We start from the raw sequence: 16383 nt of genomic DNA on the forward strand, positions 1-16383 counted from the left end.
AAAAGTAATTTAATATGTTCTGCATCTTCCAAAATCATATTAATAATGCTGTGTAAGATATATATTAAAAATTACCTTTGAATTACATAGAAATTTTAACAATAGAAAAAATTTATTAAAGTTTGCTGGAAACTGCATACAACAACAACAAAATGCTTTGAATTGAGTTGAAAATTTAAAGAAAAAATGAACTTAGATCAAACTTTCAACTTAAAAGGTAACTTCCATTTTTTAAATAAAACATAATACAAAATATTATTGTAAATTTTTATAATAAGGTTTTAAAAAGCAAAGATGGTCAATACACCAATCACTCGATCTGGTTCTTATTTAACTAATGAAAAGTCCTGCTAACAAGAATTCCCTTTTCGATTCAATTTGTGAGTGGAATCCCAATTCTATTAAAGCATCAAGCTTATAGCCCAATAATTTGGCAGTTTGTTTGTCTTTAATAATCAGGTTTATGAAGAAAAACTTCATACTTGCAGACGTCATACTCGTTTGTATCCTTGTCCAATTTGCACAACCTGGTGTTATGCAGTTATTGAAGCCATTGGGCATGGTTAAAAATTAAGACAGCATAAGCACAATTATTCCAGATATTACTGGTAAAGAATTTTGAGAGTCCTGCCACAAATAAGCTACGTATTGATTATTGACCATTTGTGAAGTGCCATAACGAGCAAAAATTTAAAAAAAAACTAATAAGTAGGTTTAAAATTAATAAATACAAATGTATTCTGACAGTTTATGAGTTAATTATACTTTCTATTTGCAAAATTTCCTCAAACTTAACGTAAAATAAGGAAAAAGTGAATTTTTAAGAAATTTGTGGGGTTTCCTGGGTTAAAAAACAACCTGGATCCCATTTGAGAAACCCTAGTACACATGTTTTTTCTGAACAGGAAAAGTATTATGTACGGGGACAAGACACCATAGTACTAATTTTGAGGTGGAGAGCATATATTTTAAATTAAATAAATTTAAAAAATATGATTAAAAATTGCAGTCCAGCATTGTGATGATGTCACAATAAATAATTGCTTGTTTGTAGCTGATATCTTATTTAAAGAAAACATGTGTAAATTATGGTCTACAGGTTATAAGCAATCTGTGACCATTCTCCTAATATCTCTTGAGATACTTTTGAAAAATAAATGAGCACTAAAAATATATTATTATAACAAAAACTTTAAAAATATTTTGTTAACTCTTTAAATATGAAATCAGTCAAAATCAGCTTAATCCATTCAAGATGAAATTGGCCAATAGAAAAGTTGCTTATATAGTCTTACTATGGGTGCGTTAACTTCTGAGCTAATTTTACTGTCAGCACACTCAACCTGTATACTATGTCTGAGCACTGTGTTCATTGGCATTTACTTTAGAGTTGTGTGATGTCATTTTTAACAGAGTAAGTTGGGAGTGCTAGTTAGTTTGCTGTTGAGCTTTGCACTAATTCAATATGGTTGCTCCCATGAAAAAATTACTTTCTGTACAAAGTAATGAAAATGGAATTATTTTTGGAAAAATAAATGGCAGAAAGTATTTTTATTGGTAAATTTCAATTATTTGTTGTATAAAATGTTTACAATGATCTTTTTTTATTGTAAGGCTCAATAGCTTTAGATGACTTTTGAAAAAGTTAAGTTCGATTTCTTGTTCATGATTAAAAGTGAAGTTTACCTTACGTGCGTTTGGAATCTTCAAGATAACACTTGAAGATTCCAAACACATGTAAGGTAAACTTCACTTTTAATCTTAAACAATGAATCGAAACTTAACTTTTCAGAGCATTAAATAAATCGTAAAGAAACAGCATTAATAATAATCCAAAATTACATAAGTTTGTATACTTGAATGAATTTTCACTTACATATGGGAAATGACTTCTCAAGAAATTGTATCATTTGAATACCATTTTCTCATTACAAACTGAACTTATATGATGACAGCAGCTTATTTCTATTGAAATAAGCTGCTTCTTCAGTTGTCTTAATAGCCATATGCTTTCCATCAATAAAGCCTATAATTCCAGGAAAACCATATTGGGTATAAAAAAAATTCCATTATTCTTACAGCTTCATGCTGTGATGGCTAAGAGATTATTTTTTCATTTTCATTTAACACTAAGAGAGTATTAACAACCTTATTTAAAATATTCCATGCAGTTTGTCTAGACATATTAAAACGATCGCCAATGCCCTTAGAGAAAAGAAAGAAAAAAAAAATGTTTTCAATTTAATATCAATTATTTGTTGATTTTTAACTCAGACCATAAAAGAGCAATGTCACATCTATTCACTGGGTAAAACAATTGCATTAAATATGTATTATATATGGATAATCTGCTATTCTCTTATATACTGCATCTAATTTCATATATTACTTCGTATAAACAAACCTGAAAGATTCTTGATTTGTTAATGTCTGTAGGCAGCATAAAGGCTGCTTTTGAGGAGACACTGGTTGTTTTCCAGAAGAAGTAATTTTTCTATGTATAAAATTGGGCTTATTTTTTAAAGGAGACTTTCAAAACATTCTCTTGTAAGTCTAAGGTAATGTTTAAAATTGATTGGATTATAAAAACAATCTCTTTAGTAAAAGTGTCTATCTCTTTTATTCAATCTTACTTTTCTTTTTTCTTCTTTCATTTTTTTCCACAATTATATCCATAATATGATCATCCTCATCCGATTTGGAATCAAGTCATTCTATCTGTAACGTAACATTTAAAATAGCAGCTTTAACAATATTATTTGCAGGAAACCACCATATTTCTTGTTAGCATTTGAGTTTACTTTCAAACTGGACATGTAAGCATGAATACACATGCTAATGACATCATTTCTGGTGTTCAGAAGTACCACTATTAGCTCAGAAATAAATGCACCCTATACAAGTTTTCTTTGTAGTCTGAGAAGTAAAAAAAAATTTAGTCTCTACAAACAGAAAAGAAATTTTTAGAGCTTAGAGTTAAAACAATATTTTGCCCAAAATAGAGATTAAAAGATGGAAATAGTTTAATTCATTCTTAACTATACAAACCAAGCTTTTCATATTATGAATACTACTACCATTGCATAATTTTTATCTGTGTAGATTTTCTTATTTTTTATTTCAATAATTAACATTACACATATTTGTTATGGAAATTATATATTGAAATTTTGTGAATGATATTCAATTCATATTTTTTTTTATCTCTTTATTTTGAAATATAAAAATTCTCTTATACTCAATTAAGTTAATTATATATATAATATATATATATATATATATAAATATATTAAATCAATATTTTTTTATGAATTGCAATTTCTTTCAAATTAGTTTAAAGGAATTTGAAGGAAATTTTCAAGTTATTCCATTATTAGCAGAAAGATTGCAAGATGTTCGTGAAGAAAGTATGAAACATAGCCAGGTAAGATGTGCTAAGATATTATCAATCTCTTTTATATATTACCCATCATGGCCAATGCATGATGCAACTCAAAGTGCTGTGTCCTTTGGTAGCACACATTGTTGTGTCATGCCATTTCATATAGGAGTCTGCTGCATTGATGTTCAAACCATTGTAAAATGCCAATTTCACAGTGCTATAAAAAGACAACAATAACTATAGCTATGTTCTTTGTAGCATTAAATTTCAATTTACAACTTAAGTACAAAGCTACAACTAAAAATGTTAACTTTCTAAATAACCAACAAATATCTTAATAAACAGTATTTTAAACAAATAAAATAAAAAGTAATCTGCTACATCTTATTAAAAAAGAAAAGCATAAATAAAAGTTTTTTATAACCTTTTGAAATGGTAATGTTTTCCTTGCTTTCCACTGTGGTGAATTATTTGAATTACAAAGGACTTCCAATGCACTTTCCTTGACTCAGATCTCTATATACAAACTTTTGACATACATAAAACCGAATTGTTCAAATGCAATCAAAATGGAACCTGAAAAACACATTTGTAAACAAAATACAAAGTTCTTGTTACTCTTATAAAAATCCAAACAAAATGAAATAGAGAAAATATTTCAAGAACTTGTAAAATTTTATGCATTAAAAATGCTTTACAGTATATAAAACCAATCAAAATTCATAAATATAATTAATATTTTTTTTGTTTCCAGGGTTTGTAAATTAACCTACACCATCCACATGCAAGATCTTGCATGTACAGTATCTAATTTGCATAAATGGATGTAACTTAAGAACCATGCATACATAACCATAATTTGAATTTTAACTAGTCTATTAATAAAAACATAAACTGAAATAATGCTGAATAAAATTTTTTTCACATCATTTACAAAACAAAAAATTTAGTTATTTACAGATTTTTTTTTCTAATTTACATAAATCACATGTTATTTTCATGAAGAGTAGTATGTGTAACTAACATTAATCCCAGAAAAAATGAATGGCTCTCTTTAATTCAAAATAACATTATCTAAAATTACCCCACAGTTGTGTCAAAAACACTTCTCCATCAGTTCACTTTACCTCCTGAATGTAAAAGAGATGTGGTGACACAATGTTACTATTATGAACCCATTACATGACCCATGGTTTACACCAGCTAAAAACCTAAATGGAGAAATTAATTAATTTGATGGTTACCATACAAAAGCTATAAATCCCATTAACAAGCTAGCCTATTTGACCAACATTTTAAACAAACATATTACAAACACATATGGCGATCTATGAAAAATTTTTTAAAACAGACTGATGAAAAAATTACTGGAAAAAATGTTATAAATTTTAACTGCACTTAGAAGCTTATAATACTGGAAATGAAAAACAAAATGTAAAATTATTAGCTTATTTTCTTCATGATTAATATAAATTAAATGATCTATTAAGCAATAGATAGAGAAGATGTATATAATTTTGATTAACACACAGAAATTGTGACTAATTGATACATTAGCTAAACATTGCCCACAATTAAAACTGTCAAAAAGAAAAAACTGCCAAGGATCCACACATTCATGACACTGTCTGAATAAGCACTTTAATCTAATTATAGCTGTTTACCTTCTGAGGGTAACCAGGAGGTTAATTATCTGAATTGGAACATTAACTGGCCTAGAGAACACATGAAAGAGTTGGGAGAACCATAAACCTATTTTGTTATGATCTTATATCTTATGTGGGGCCAGGAGTTGAAAACATAAATAATAGTAATAATAATTACTGTTTCCTCCCTATTCGAAGTTTAATTTTTATTTCTCGAATTCATTTTTTTATAAGTAATTTAACAGGATAACGAACCTATAAACAGACATCTGTTGGGAGTTCGCCCCCCCTATCGGCAAGTGGTTGTCGAGCTAAAGTCGTTAAATCGGTGATTTATCCAGTAAACAAGATCGAGGTGGTTGAGGAATGGGTACGCTAGACGATTTAATTGTCACATTCCCGACCTAATTGACAGATCCCCGATCGTACATCGTGAGAACGACTGAGGGATCGTCCGCCGGGGTAACTTTGGGTCATCGGGTTGCACCGGGTTCAAAGCGGAATCTGTCCGGCTCTCCATCGGCGGGGCGGTAGTCGGGGCTGAGTAGTCCCAGCTGCACCTTCTCAAGTCAGAAAAACACATTCGGAGTGTAATTTACGGGACCGTCGTCCGGGGAAGGGCTTGACCCGACTCGGACGGGGAGTGGCCCGGGAGGGGGAGTTCAGGGATCTTCAGCGACCCCGCGGCCCGAATCGCGTCCCTGGCAACAGACCAGGGACCAATAGCGAAAAAGAAGACCCTCGTTCGGACCAACCAAAAGTTCGGGATTTTCGGGAAAGAAAGGTTATAAAAGCCCGAAATCCCCCGGACACGGGAGGTTGAGGTTGAGAAGAGAAGACCCGAGTCTACGGATATCATCTTGGAACTGCATATACAGGACTCTGAACGTTTTCACTCGTGGGTGACGAAGACTAAGGGACCCAACTTCCCATTGTGGTTCTCTCAGTGACTTTTCTCCCCATCTAGCCTCCAGTTGGATCTTGCTTTTGTGGTAACGGACTCCAAACGGACGTCGAACCACCTGCCAGTAGGAACGGACTTTACTATGAGACGACACTACTCTTATTGTAAGCATATTTCTGTCAAATAAACGCGTTAAAATGGAAAATACGGTCTCAGTGTGAGTCGTCTTTGCGTCCAGCAAACCACTACCTCCATACGGTAAAGGCCCTTTCGAGACATCCTGACTGGAAAAATCCTTACAGTGGTCGGGTCAACTTTGCCCCTTTAACTAAGAGGCGCAAATCCTCACACTTATTATGTTACCCAATAATGGTTATTTTAAAGCAAAAATGTTAGGTCATAGATTTTGGGTGGGCCACAAGTTAATACTATTGCAATCTTGTTGGGTTATCTAATACCTGCCTTTCTAAAGCCAAATTGATAGAAAATATTGAGTCAAAATTCCAAACATGAGACAATTTTATTTGAATAGTGTACTGAGATAATTTTGATTATACTAAATTTTTTGACAGTGATTCAAGAAAATGTTTCTTATTTTTAAACTCTTGGTAGTTCTATATTGATGCCATTCTGAGAAAATATATCTGGCAGTTTCATTTATCCATTATTAACTGATAAATTAATTTATGTCACAATTACTTTCGTACATCTGGCATTCTTTTAAGTGCAATGTAGGTAACAAAAACAAGTAATACCGTATTTTACGGACTATAAGACGCTACAGACTATAAGACGCACCTTAATTTTTAAGCAATTTTTTTTATAAAAAATACCTATAAGACACACCTGAATTTTGGAGGCAATTTTTCGAAGAAAAAAGTGCCATAGTCCATAAAATACGGTAATTGGCAATGTAGTGTTTAAAAATGAAATTGTTTTTCAAAAATAGTCAGATGGCACTTAATTTTAATTAATCAAATGTGATAATTGGCTATGAATGAGATTGAAACTTATTGTGAAACTTATTAATGAGATTGAAACTTATTATTATAAGAAATGTATATTTTTAAAAATTTATTATTACTGTAATAGAATATTTTCAGTTTGAATGAATAAAAATTTCAGACCGAGAAAACAGATACAAAACCCTAGTGGTTTGTAACGGAACTGGATGCATTGCCATGATTATTCTTAATTAATAGTTATTAATAAAATTATTGTTCCTTTAAACTCCACTTTTTTGTGACTGGAGGGTCGGCACCTCTTTGATGCCTCATCAGGAGGGCACTTTTGTTCGACATGGCAAATTAGTTCAAAAGTAGGTCACGTGAATGATGATTGCGTAAGTGCTATGATTTCAGATGGAGGGCTATGAGATGGCGAGGTGGAAGTGACTCACTCAGATACCAGTTAAACATATAACCATTTGTTTGTAAAGAGAAAAAAAGGATTCATGATACATATAGAGTACACAGATACATATACAGTATACAGGTCAAAATAACTTGTATACTGTAGATGGTTGCAGGGGAGAAAATATACACTAGAGCATACAGAGATAAATACCTTGTAGAGGAGTGGAGATCTGGTGTTTGCTGGTTAAGTAAGTTTTGAAAATAGTTCTTGCAAAGTACATCTTGCAAAAATAGTTTGTAACTTGTAGATATTGTCACAGATGAAAGGGATGAAGTATTAGTAGCTGAGGTAACCGGCAATACAATAATGTAAAGGTTTTTGACAGGAGTGCACACATGATTAACTCTCTCAAGGACTAGACTACGACTGACAGATATTTGACAAAGTTATTATTAAGATGTTATGTTGTTTACTTTGAAGTCCTGATTCTTACATTTTAATGCTAATTTAATAATTTTAAGTTTAAAGAGTAATAGTGTTTTTCCAGTAGAATGATTACTTATTGATTATTCTGATTATTGGAGAATTAATTGTCAAAATCAGTGGACAAGCTGTAGTAAAACTAATATCAGTAAACTCAGTTGCACTTATATTTATATTGATCACTAATGATTGATACTTGTAGAGCTGTAACATAAAAAATAAAAGATTATATAATACATTTACTATTATTTATTTTGGAAATTGATGTACCAGTACATATTTGCAACAGACTTGTAAAATTATTAGTAATGATAATTTCATCTAGCCATTATATATTAACAAGGCAGTAAACACTAAGTTATGGATAGATCAAAATATAAAATAATAATGATGTATTTGCTCTGAAGGCTGATATGAGACTTATGGATTTAGACTGCATTCTGAATTATTTTTTTCTGAATTTTTTTAATTATAATGCAGTCCCAAAATATTACTAATAATGGAATGCAATATGGTTTGATCTTCACACCAAATATTTAATGTTTGGAAGGAAAATCACACTGAGTGCAGCATTATTACCAGCTTCTTTAAACTGGTAGTGCTTTCAACGAATTTATGATCATCATCTTCAGGCAAATGAAGATTTAAAAACGAAGACAAATGCTCTAATGTGAGATGGAACAAATTATTTAAATTCTAAAAAACCTTTTTAAAATTAAAAAGTTTTTTTAGAAAGCATTTGTGTTTGTTTTTAAATCTTTGTTTGCCTGAAGATGATGATTATAAATTCATTCGAAAGCACTAGCAGTTTAAAGAAGCTGGTAATAACGTCGCACTCAGTGTGTTTTTCGTTCCTACTAATAATGGCATATATGTGTATATATGTAGTATCAAATATTTGTTTTAGTAAGTATATTAGTGTAAATCAATTATTCATATGCAGTAGATTCTCACTAATCCAGTCATTCTTTGCTCAGAAGGGTGCCAAATTAGGGAGAGTGCTTGATTAGCGAGAATGTAGACCAAAAGGCAATAAATGACAAGACTTCTCACCATTCAGTACTAATTATTTTTGGAGGGAAGTGAGCAAATAGCATGGCAAGCTGAAATGCAATGCTATAACAAAAATGAAACCTGAGTAAACAGAAAAATGGGATGAGTGACATGACTAACAGTTTTATTGAAATATAAGCACAAAGGCAATCACACTGGAGGGTATGTCATAGTATTGAGGACTGGATTAGCAAGATTCTACTGTATATTAATTTCATAATTTTAATGATTATTAACTTATCTTTGAATTTTAAGTAACAATTTTTTCTAAAGAATTAATTTTTTAATAATTTAAATTGATATTGAACACTAAATTTTTTCATAAATTTAGTATGCAGCAGCAATGGAAAATTTAAAACATATATTTAATGTACCAGAAAGTGTTCAAAAAACTCAAGAATGGATTAATGATGGAAAATTACTACTTGCTCATCAATGGTATGATATTATTCATAGTTATAAAACTTTTAAAAAATTGCATTATTTTTTTTTATAAATTAATAATTTACTTTATTAATATGGAATGCAGATTCCAATATACTAGTACTGTACATAAAAATTATTAGAGTAATTTATCTGCCTTTCATTCAAAATAAATTAATTATAATCTTTTCAAAAAGATTCAAAAACTTTTTTCGTGAGAAATATTTTTAGTTTTATTAGTACAAATTTAGCCATAATTTTTTTTTATAATATCAAATGTTTATTGACTTCAAGATATCACTTCTGGCATCACAAAATAGAGAAATATAACAAATTTGAATCCATGTTTAAAAAATATGACAAAATAGTTAAGTGCAAAATAATTAATTGTCTACAAAGAAAATAAATAACAGCTCTGAATAATATATTTCTTTACATAAAATTTACAAATGAAAAATATTATGTAGTTTGATATTTTATTATTTGTGAATATTAAATATTTTAAGTTCATATTATAATGTTAAAATATGGTTGACAAACCTTAACTCAAAGAAGAAAACTCAGTTTTTTAGTGTTAAATAAATGATATTTTTAATAACTCAAACATTTGATATTTCAAAGTATTTCCAAGAAAATGACAAATGAATTTGAGTACTTGAATTGGAACATATTTTCAAATTCTGGTTTGTGTTTCATTTTCTTGAAAAGGATATTTTAAAATATTAAATATTTGAGATATTAAATTATTAAAAATATTCTTTATTAAACACCAAAATACTGAGGTTTTTTTTGTCATAAGTAATTTTCTTATATTAATTTACAAGCTAATTTTTATACATATAAATTGCTTGGACAAAAAGTAACGAAAGCAAAGATTAAGATTATTAGATTATAGCTGATTGTCAGAAAATGAAGCAAATAAACGAATCTAATGATGCACAGAAATATACAGTTATATGTAACATGAATAAAAGCTGGATGAGGGGAGACACTGTGCCACACAGAGACATAGAAGACCAAACAAGATGGTGACCTATGACCAAAAAAATGTGAAGCTTGCCAACATAGTGCCATCTAATACAAAATATGTCTTAGTGACTTAGCACACAGGGATTACATTTTTACTTTCTTTCACACCAATCTTACCTATTTTCACTGAATGCAAGAATTAGGTCCCCCTCTTCTGAGACTAATTAGAAAATTTTAGATATTTGCTTACCATACTGGGATAATGATAATTAAGACTCACTGCAACCATTTACCGGTGCTTAGTACCACTAAATGATGAATAATAAATGTTTTTGTAACTCTTTCTGGGTTCTTCTTCAGGTTTACTAAATTTGAAAAATAAGCTGGATCCTCTAGAATCATTCATAAATATAAATTTGAACATAAAATTGAACGTTAAGATGAAGAGTTTGAATAAAGTGAACTTATGCACAGGCGCTCCCCACGTCAACTTTATATATGATGGAACACTAAATATCATTGAGAATTTTTAGAAGAGTCTAAAAATATGTTTAATTTTCCGCATAAATGTTAAAAAGGCATCTAAAATAGTACAGTAGAAGCCGAGTTCTTCGGGATAATCTCCCTCTCTCTCCCCCGTGGTGGGAATTTCAAAAAATTCCTTCTTAATGTGCATTCTCATGGCATACCCTATTAAAACACCATCAAAAATGCAAAAACCGCATCTAAAATAGTATAATAGAAGTCGAGTTCTTCACGGTAAGCCTTAATCCTGTCCCTCTTTTCCTTTAGGGGAAATTTTGAAAAATCCCTTCTTAGTGTACATTCTCATGACGTACCCTAACTGTCTACCAAATTTCAACTTTCAACTCCTAACCGTTTGGGCTCTGCACTTATTATTATCATTATCAACCCATCTTGATTATATTATAAGATATATAAATGCTAATAAATTGTTATGCACTAAAGATAATTTGAGAATTAATTTATGAGATTTAATATTTAGATGTATGCAAATCAATAATAATTGTATTTAATTAGAAATCAAAGTATCAGTCTGTTTTTCAATATAAATATTAAATCTTATCTAAGTTTTTAATTAAAAAACCAGTCATAAATTTATTTTTAAGTATTTCAAAATGAGTGCACGTTATCATATAAGGCAGTGTTTCTCAAACTTTTTAGTCCACGACCCCCTTTTGCACTTAAAAATTTCAAAGGACCCCCGAAGAATGAGTATGTGTAGAAAAACATCCCGGAGGGATGGGGTTAATTTAAATTCAGGAGGAGATAATTTCTTTTGTTTAATTAATCTATTCCATGTTGAAATTTCTCTCCATTGCGTGTCGCTTTGCGTTGAATTTTTGTCAATGTTAAGACTAACGAAATTTTTTTAAAAATTATTTCTTTATTTTTCACAAACAAAATAAATATATTGAAAAATATAAAAACAAAAAACATTATATTTTGGAAGTTAATCTAGTCTCAAAACGTTCCGATTCAGCACAACACAGTCCTCAGAAAAACAAGCAAAACTTACCACTCACGATGAGAAAAAGTCTCGTTCAAATACTGGCGCGTCCTTAAGTCCCTCTCATGGTCGCGATCAGTGTTGCCAGTTAAAAACGCATATTAACTAAAATAATATCGGAGTATCCCAAGACATAGCCAAATATTGTGGCGCCACAGCACTAGCGGAAATTCGAATTTGCCGACTGAAACGCTTTCGGTTGATTGGTTTTCGGATACGACGCTCTACTGTATTTCTAACTCGACTTGCCTACAGACGCAACGCTGCTAGCGAACACCGTTCCAAATGACAATGCTGTTCTATCATAGTTTAGGCGGAGAGTGGAACTTGGGGATTCCCCAATAGCGCACAAATTTATAATATTATATTTAGGCTCGTATTTAAATATTTATATTGTTTTATTATTTATATATGCAATTTATTTAAGTAAAAATTATTTTATATATTTTTTATTTCTATTATTTCTAAACATGAATCCATAGTAAATTTATAAAATATTTGAAAAATATTGATCTGGCATCAATTTTTCAGCGACCCCCCCCAAATATTTTTCACGACCCCCTTGGGGGTCGCGACTCCCACTTTGAGAATCACTGATATAAGGTATATATTCTGGACTTTAAGTGTTTTGATGATGATTACTCTATTTGCTTTTTTAATATATATATTATATCCTTTTTTGTATGAGTAAAAGGTTTTTGACTTTGATACCATGGAAGACAGTGATAACTTATATGACATATTTTACTGTGCAATAAGTACAGAACAAATTTATGTTCAACAAAATCAAAAATTGGTCTCAAGTTGTCAATTTAAGAAAAAATCTGAGTGGGCATGTAGAAATTAAGGTGTATCTTAGATTTAATGGTGTATTACATTCAAGTAGATGTAGTAATAAATTATATGAATTAATTTTTTAATATATTAATAATTTTATTTAAATTAATAAACAGTATTTTTAAAATACAAAAAATTTCATGAACTTTTTTTCTCTCCTTCCGTCTTTTTTGTCCGTCGACAGTCTGGAACAAATTACCTCTAATTTGTTCCAGTTTTAATTAAATTTTCAATTTGCATAATGTTGTGGGGTCGTAGTCTAAGGAAAGGTCATCTCCGCATATAGGTAATTTGTTCTGGACTGTTGATGGACAAAAAGGACAGAAGGAGAGAAAAGAAGTTCATGAATTTTTTTGTATTTTAAAAATTAAATACTGTCTGCCAAGTTTTTTAATGTTTACTTCATTTAATAAATGGTATTTTAATGTTTTAACATATAAATTAATTTTGTGTTAAAAATTTTTGTTTTATAAATGAATTATTTATGTAGTGATGTTTTAATTCAATAAATTAAAACTGTGCATTATAATTTGGATTTTGTTTTATTTAGTCTTGCTGATTTAGAAAATTCTAGGGATGATTTATTGTTTGAAATGCACAAACTTCCTTCAAGAAGCCCAACTGATAGGAATGTAAATATTCTTAAAAGTTTTGTATATTTTTCTTTTTAAATGGAACTGATTTACATCTTAAATAAAGTAATTTATAATAAGGGGCTGTCCATTAATTATGTATACAGGGGAAGGGGTTGCAAAAAATGCATGAATGGTAAGAAATGGGCTGAGGAATCTTTTTAATGATATTAGTGGCTTACAGATTTGTTTTTATAAGCCTATTTACTAGTAATGTGAATAACCTATCAGAAAATATTTGGAAAACTTTTTAGTCATTTCTTCAATGTTATGAGATCTATGAATTGTTGTACATGTAATTATAGGAATGGCATTTTTGAAAAGTACATCACTATACACAACAAGTAGAAAGGGAGTCAAAAGTGATCTAAAAACTGTACATATAATTAATGGATGGCCTATAATTTATAAGTGTAAATTAACTTAATGACATCATAATGGAAAAAAATATGAATTACAATAATAAATGAATAAAATATATGCAGATATGCTCGTATTTTTTTTTATTATAATTATTTCAAATTTATATTTTATTTCACTACAATATCATTAATTAATAGTTACGACACTACAGAGAAAAATGTTTGAATATAAAGAATACTGAATAATACAATTCTTTATATCTATATTTGATACCTTTATGTATTTTATATTAAAGAATAAAATAAATTTTTAAATTAAAGATTACTGTAGTTAAGTGTATGAACTGTACAATATTTTGTTTAGATTATGTTGTTCAATGTTTTGTAATGTCTTTGATGATAAAATAATTTAAGAATTAAATTGTATGAAATAACAAACATTTGATTTCAGATGTTAAAACAATATTTTGCTGATGTGGAAAAAATGTCAGAAGAATTAAGTAAGCAGTTATGGTTAATATTGAAACGTACCTTGAATTCTGTTAGAAAAGAACCTCAAGTAATTGTAACTGCCTTACGAATTATTGAAAGAGAGGAAAGAGCTGATACTGCTGCTCTTGTTAGACATAAGACAACTGGATTTTTGCCACCAGGTAGACCAAAAAAATGGAGGCAGCATGCATTTGAAGTTCTGAAACAAGCTGTTGCTGAAAGGTTACATTTCTGTTTAATAAAATATATAAAAATTTACTTTTTTCAATATTAATAAAATAATCAATTGTTAATCATAAGATTAAAAAAATATATTGAATATTGAATATTTTCAGCAAATTGTGTTATTAGATTCAAAAAATAATTATAATATTATTTCAATCTCTTAGTATAACTTTATATGAAAATATGTTTCTAAAAAGTTACAGCATAGACTAAATGGAAAATATTAGAAAAAATGCATTCTAAATGGAAATATATTACTTTACATTTTTTTTCTAATACAATTATTTTTTATAAATTCATTTTATATGTCAAAATGTATTGTAGAAAAGTTATTTTTAAAAAATAATCAACTTCATAATTATTTTTGAATCTGATATGTTATAAAAATGAATTTTATTCATTTTGTAAGATGTTATCAGCTTTACAATTATTAGTTTCTTTAAAAGATCATCTTTGTAAGTTTCATACATTTACTTGCACAATTGGTCACATGCAAAATACAAATGCACATAATATGAAATTGTATGAAACTTTCATAAAATATTCACTTATATGTTCGTCATTAACTTGTTCACTTTTATTTTCATGTACTGTCTTTATGCTTATTTGTTGTATATTTATATACTTTTTTTAACCACTGTGTAATGCAGTTTGGCTTACTAAGCTTTTTTTGTTTTTAAATTAAAGAAATAATAACAAACTAATTATTTGTTTTTAGATTTGTATAAATAAAAATAGGTAGGAATAATTGTACAAAAACTTTGCTTAGAAAGAAAGGAAAAAAAACAGTTTAAATAGAAATAATTTGCAAAAGTATAGATTAAAGATTTGAAATAATTAATTTATGCTCTTGACAGTTGACAGATAGAAAGTATTAGTTTATTTATTGTTGTTAATAAACAAAACAAAATTTTAAAGATATACATTATTTTAAAAATGAATATCAAAATTTTTTTATGTTGATACAATTTGTAATAACAAAATAGATTTTAAAATTAAAAAGAAAAATTTTGATTTTGTGAATATTAAAAAGGCCTTATTTTAGAATTGAAGGAAATCAATTAGAAGAACGAGCTGAGAACAAAATGTGGCTGGTAAGACATTTAGAAGTTACCAGACAACTTGTTATTGAAGATTTAAGAGTTGTTAAAGTAAGTTATTTTGATTCCTTGACAATTTTTAATATTATATTTCAATTTTAATTTAACATTTTATATTGCTGATCATCATTGATATTTTATTATAAGATTAACAAATTATATTTATATATTTCACATTAGGAAGTTTTAATTTAATAATTTTTCTGTTATTACATGAACATGAATCTCATTAAGATTCATGTTTTAAAAAATATTCTGAAACTATTGATAAGCATGACTTACTCAAAATTTTTTAAATAATTTCTTTTTAATGTTTCAGAAATATAGAAATTCTGTTTTAGTATTTTTGTTACAATCAGTGACCAAGCAGTTTACCATTGAAAGTTTACCCAGTTGAATATTTACTTAATAGAAATGAATGTAGGAAAGTTATTTCATTATTTTTTTGATTTCATGGTAGCAATCAGTAGTGACTATTTCACATTTGTGTATGTACTTCAAATTATATCATAGTTTTGCATGAAACATATTTCAGCATTACAGATTTAAAAAACATATTTTGTACATTTTATTAATTATTTTGTATTCAGTTTAGAATTTATTATTATAGCAAAGAATCCTAACCATTAACTCAAAACTGCTTGTTCAGGAATTATAAAAATGTGAAAATATTTATTCAAAATTAATATTTGGAAAATCATATAAAATACTGTATGATTTTATAATTACGTCTTCAGTTGATAGATACATTATACTGTTTGTAGAATAATACTATATAAATTATTTTGTTATTGTATATTTTTTCCAGCATTCTCTTGATACTAGAGTAGTATGCAGTGAATACAGATACTTGTCTTTGTTATATGTTTTTTCTATTTATTTTATTAAAAAAATTATATACAGTATATATATTTAAAGATATAAGATTTATTTTTGATTTTAAATTTGATCACATCTAAATAAATAAAATCTCTACAATAATTTTTAT

At 28.5% G+C, this 16383-nt stretch overlaps 1 protein-coding gene across 2 annotated transcripts in view; it reads left to right on the forward strand.

Moving 5' to 3' along the window:
- Positions 1 to 16383, forward strand: part of Sec6 (Exocyst complex component Sec6) — a 66724-nt gene that overhangs the window by 4848 nt on the left and 45493 nt on the right. Inside the window, exons 3-7 of one of the 2 annotated variants that reach the window (XM_067267278.1) lie at positions 3334 to 3424; positions 9156 to 9262; positions 13135 to 13216; positions 14030 to 14292; positions 15329 to 15446. In XM_067267278.1, coding sequence (XP_067123379.1) covers positions 3334 to 3424; positions 9156 to 9262; positions 13135 to 13216; positions 14030 to 14292; positions 15329 to 15446 — 661 coding nt within the window. The remainder of the gene's footprint in view (positions 1 to 3333; positions 3425 to 9155; positions 9263 to 13134; positions 13217 to 14029; positions 14293 to 15328; positions 15447 to 16383) is intronic. The other variant, XM_067267286.1, reaches the window with a different exon arrangement.

The sequence above is a fragment of the Centruroides vittatus genome, unplaced genomic scaffold (assembly GCF_030686945.1).
Source record: "Centruroides vittatus isolate TY-2023 unplaced genomic scaffold, ASM3068694v2 contig_1057, whole genome shotgun sequence".
In the NCBI taxonomy this organism is placed as follows: domain Eukaryota; kingdom Metazoa; phylum Arthropoda; class Arachnida; order Scorpiones; family Buthidae; genus Centruroides; species Centruroides vittatus.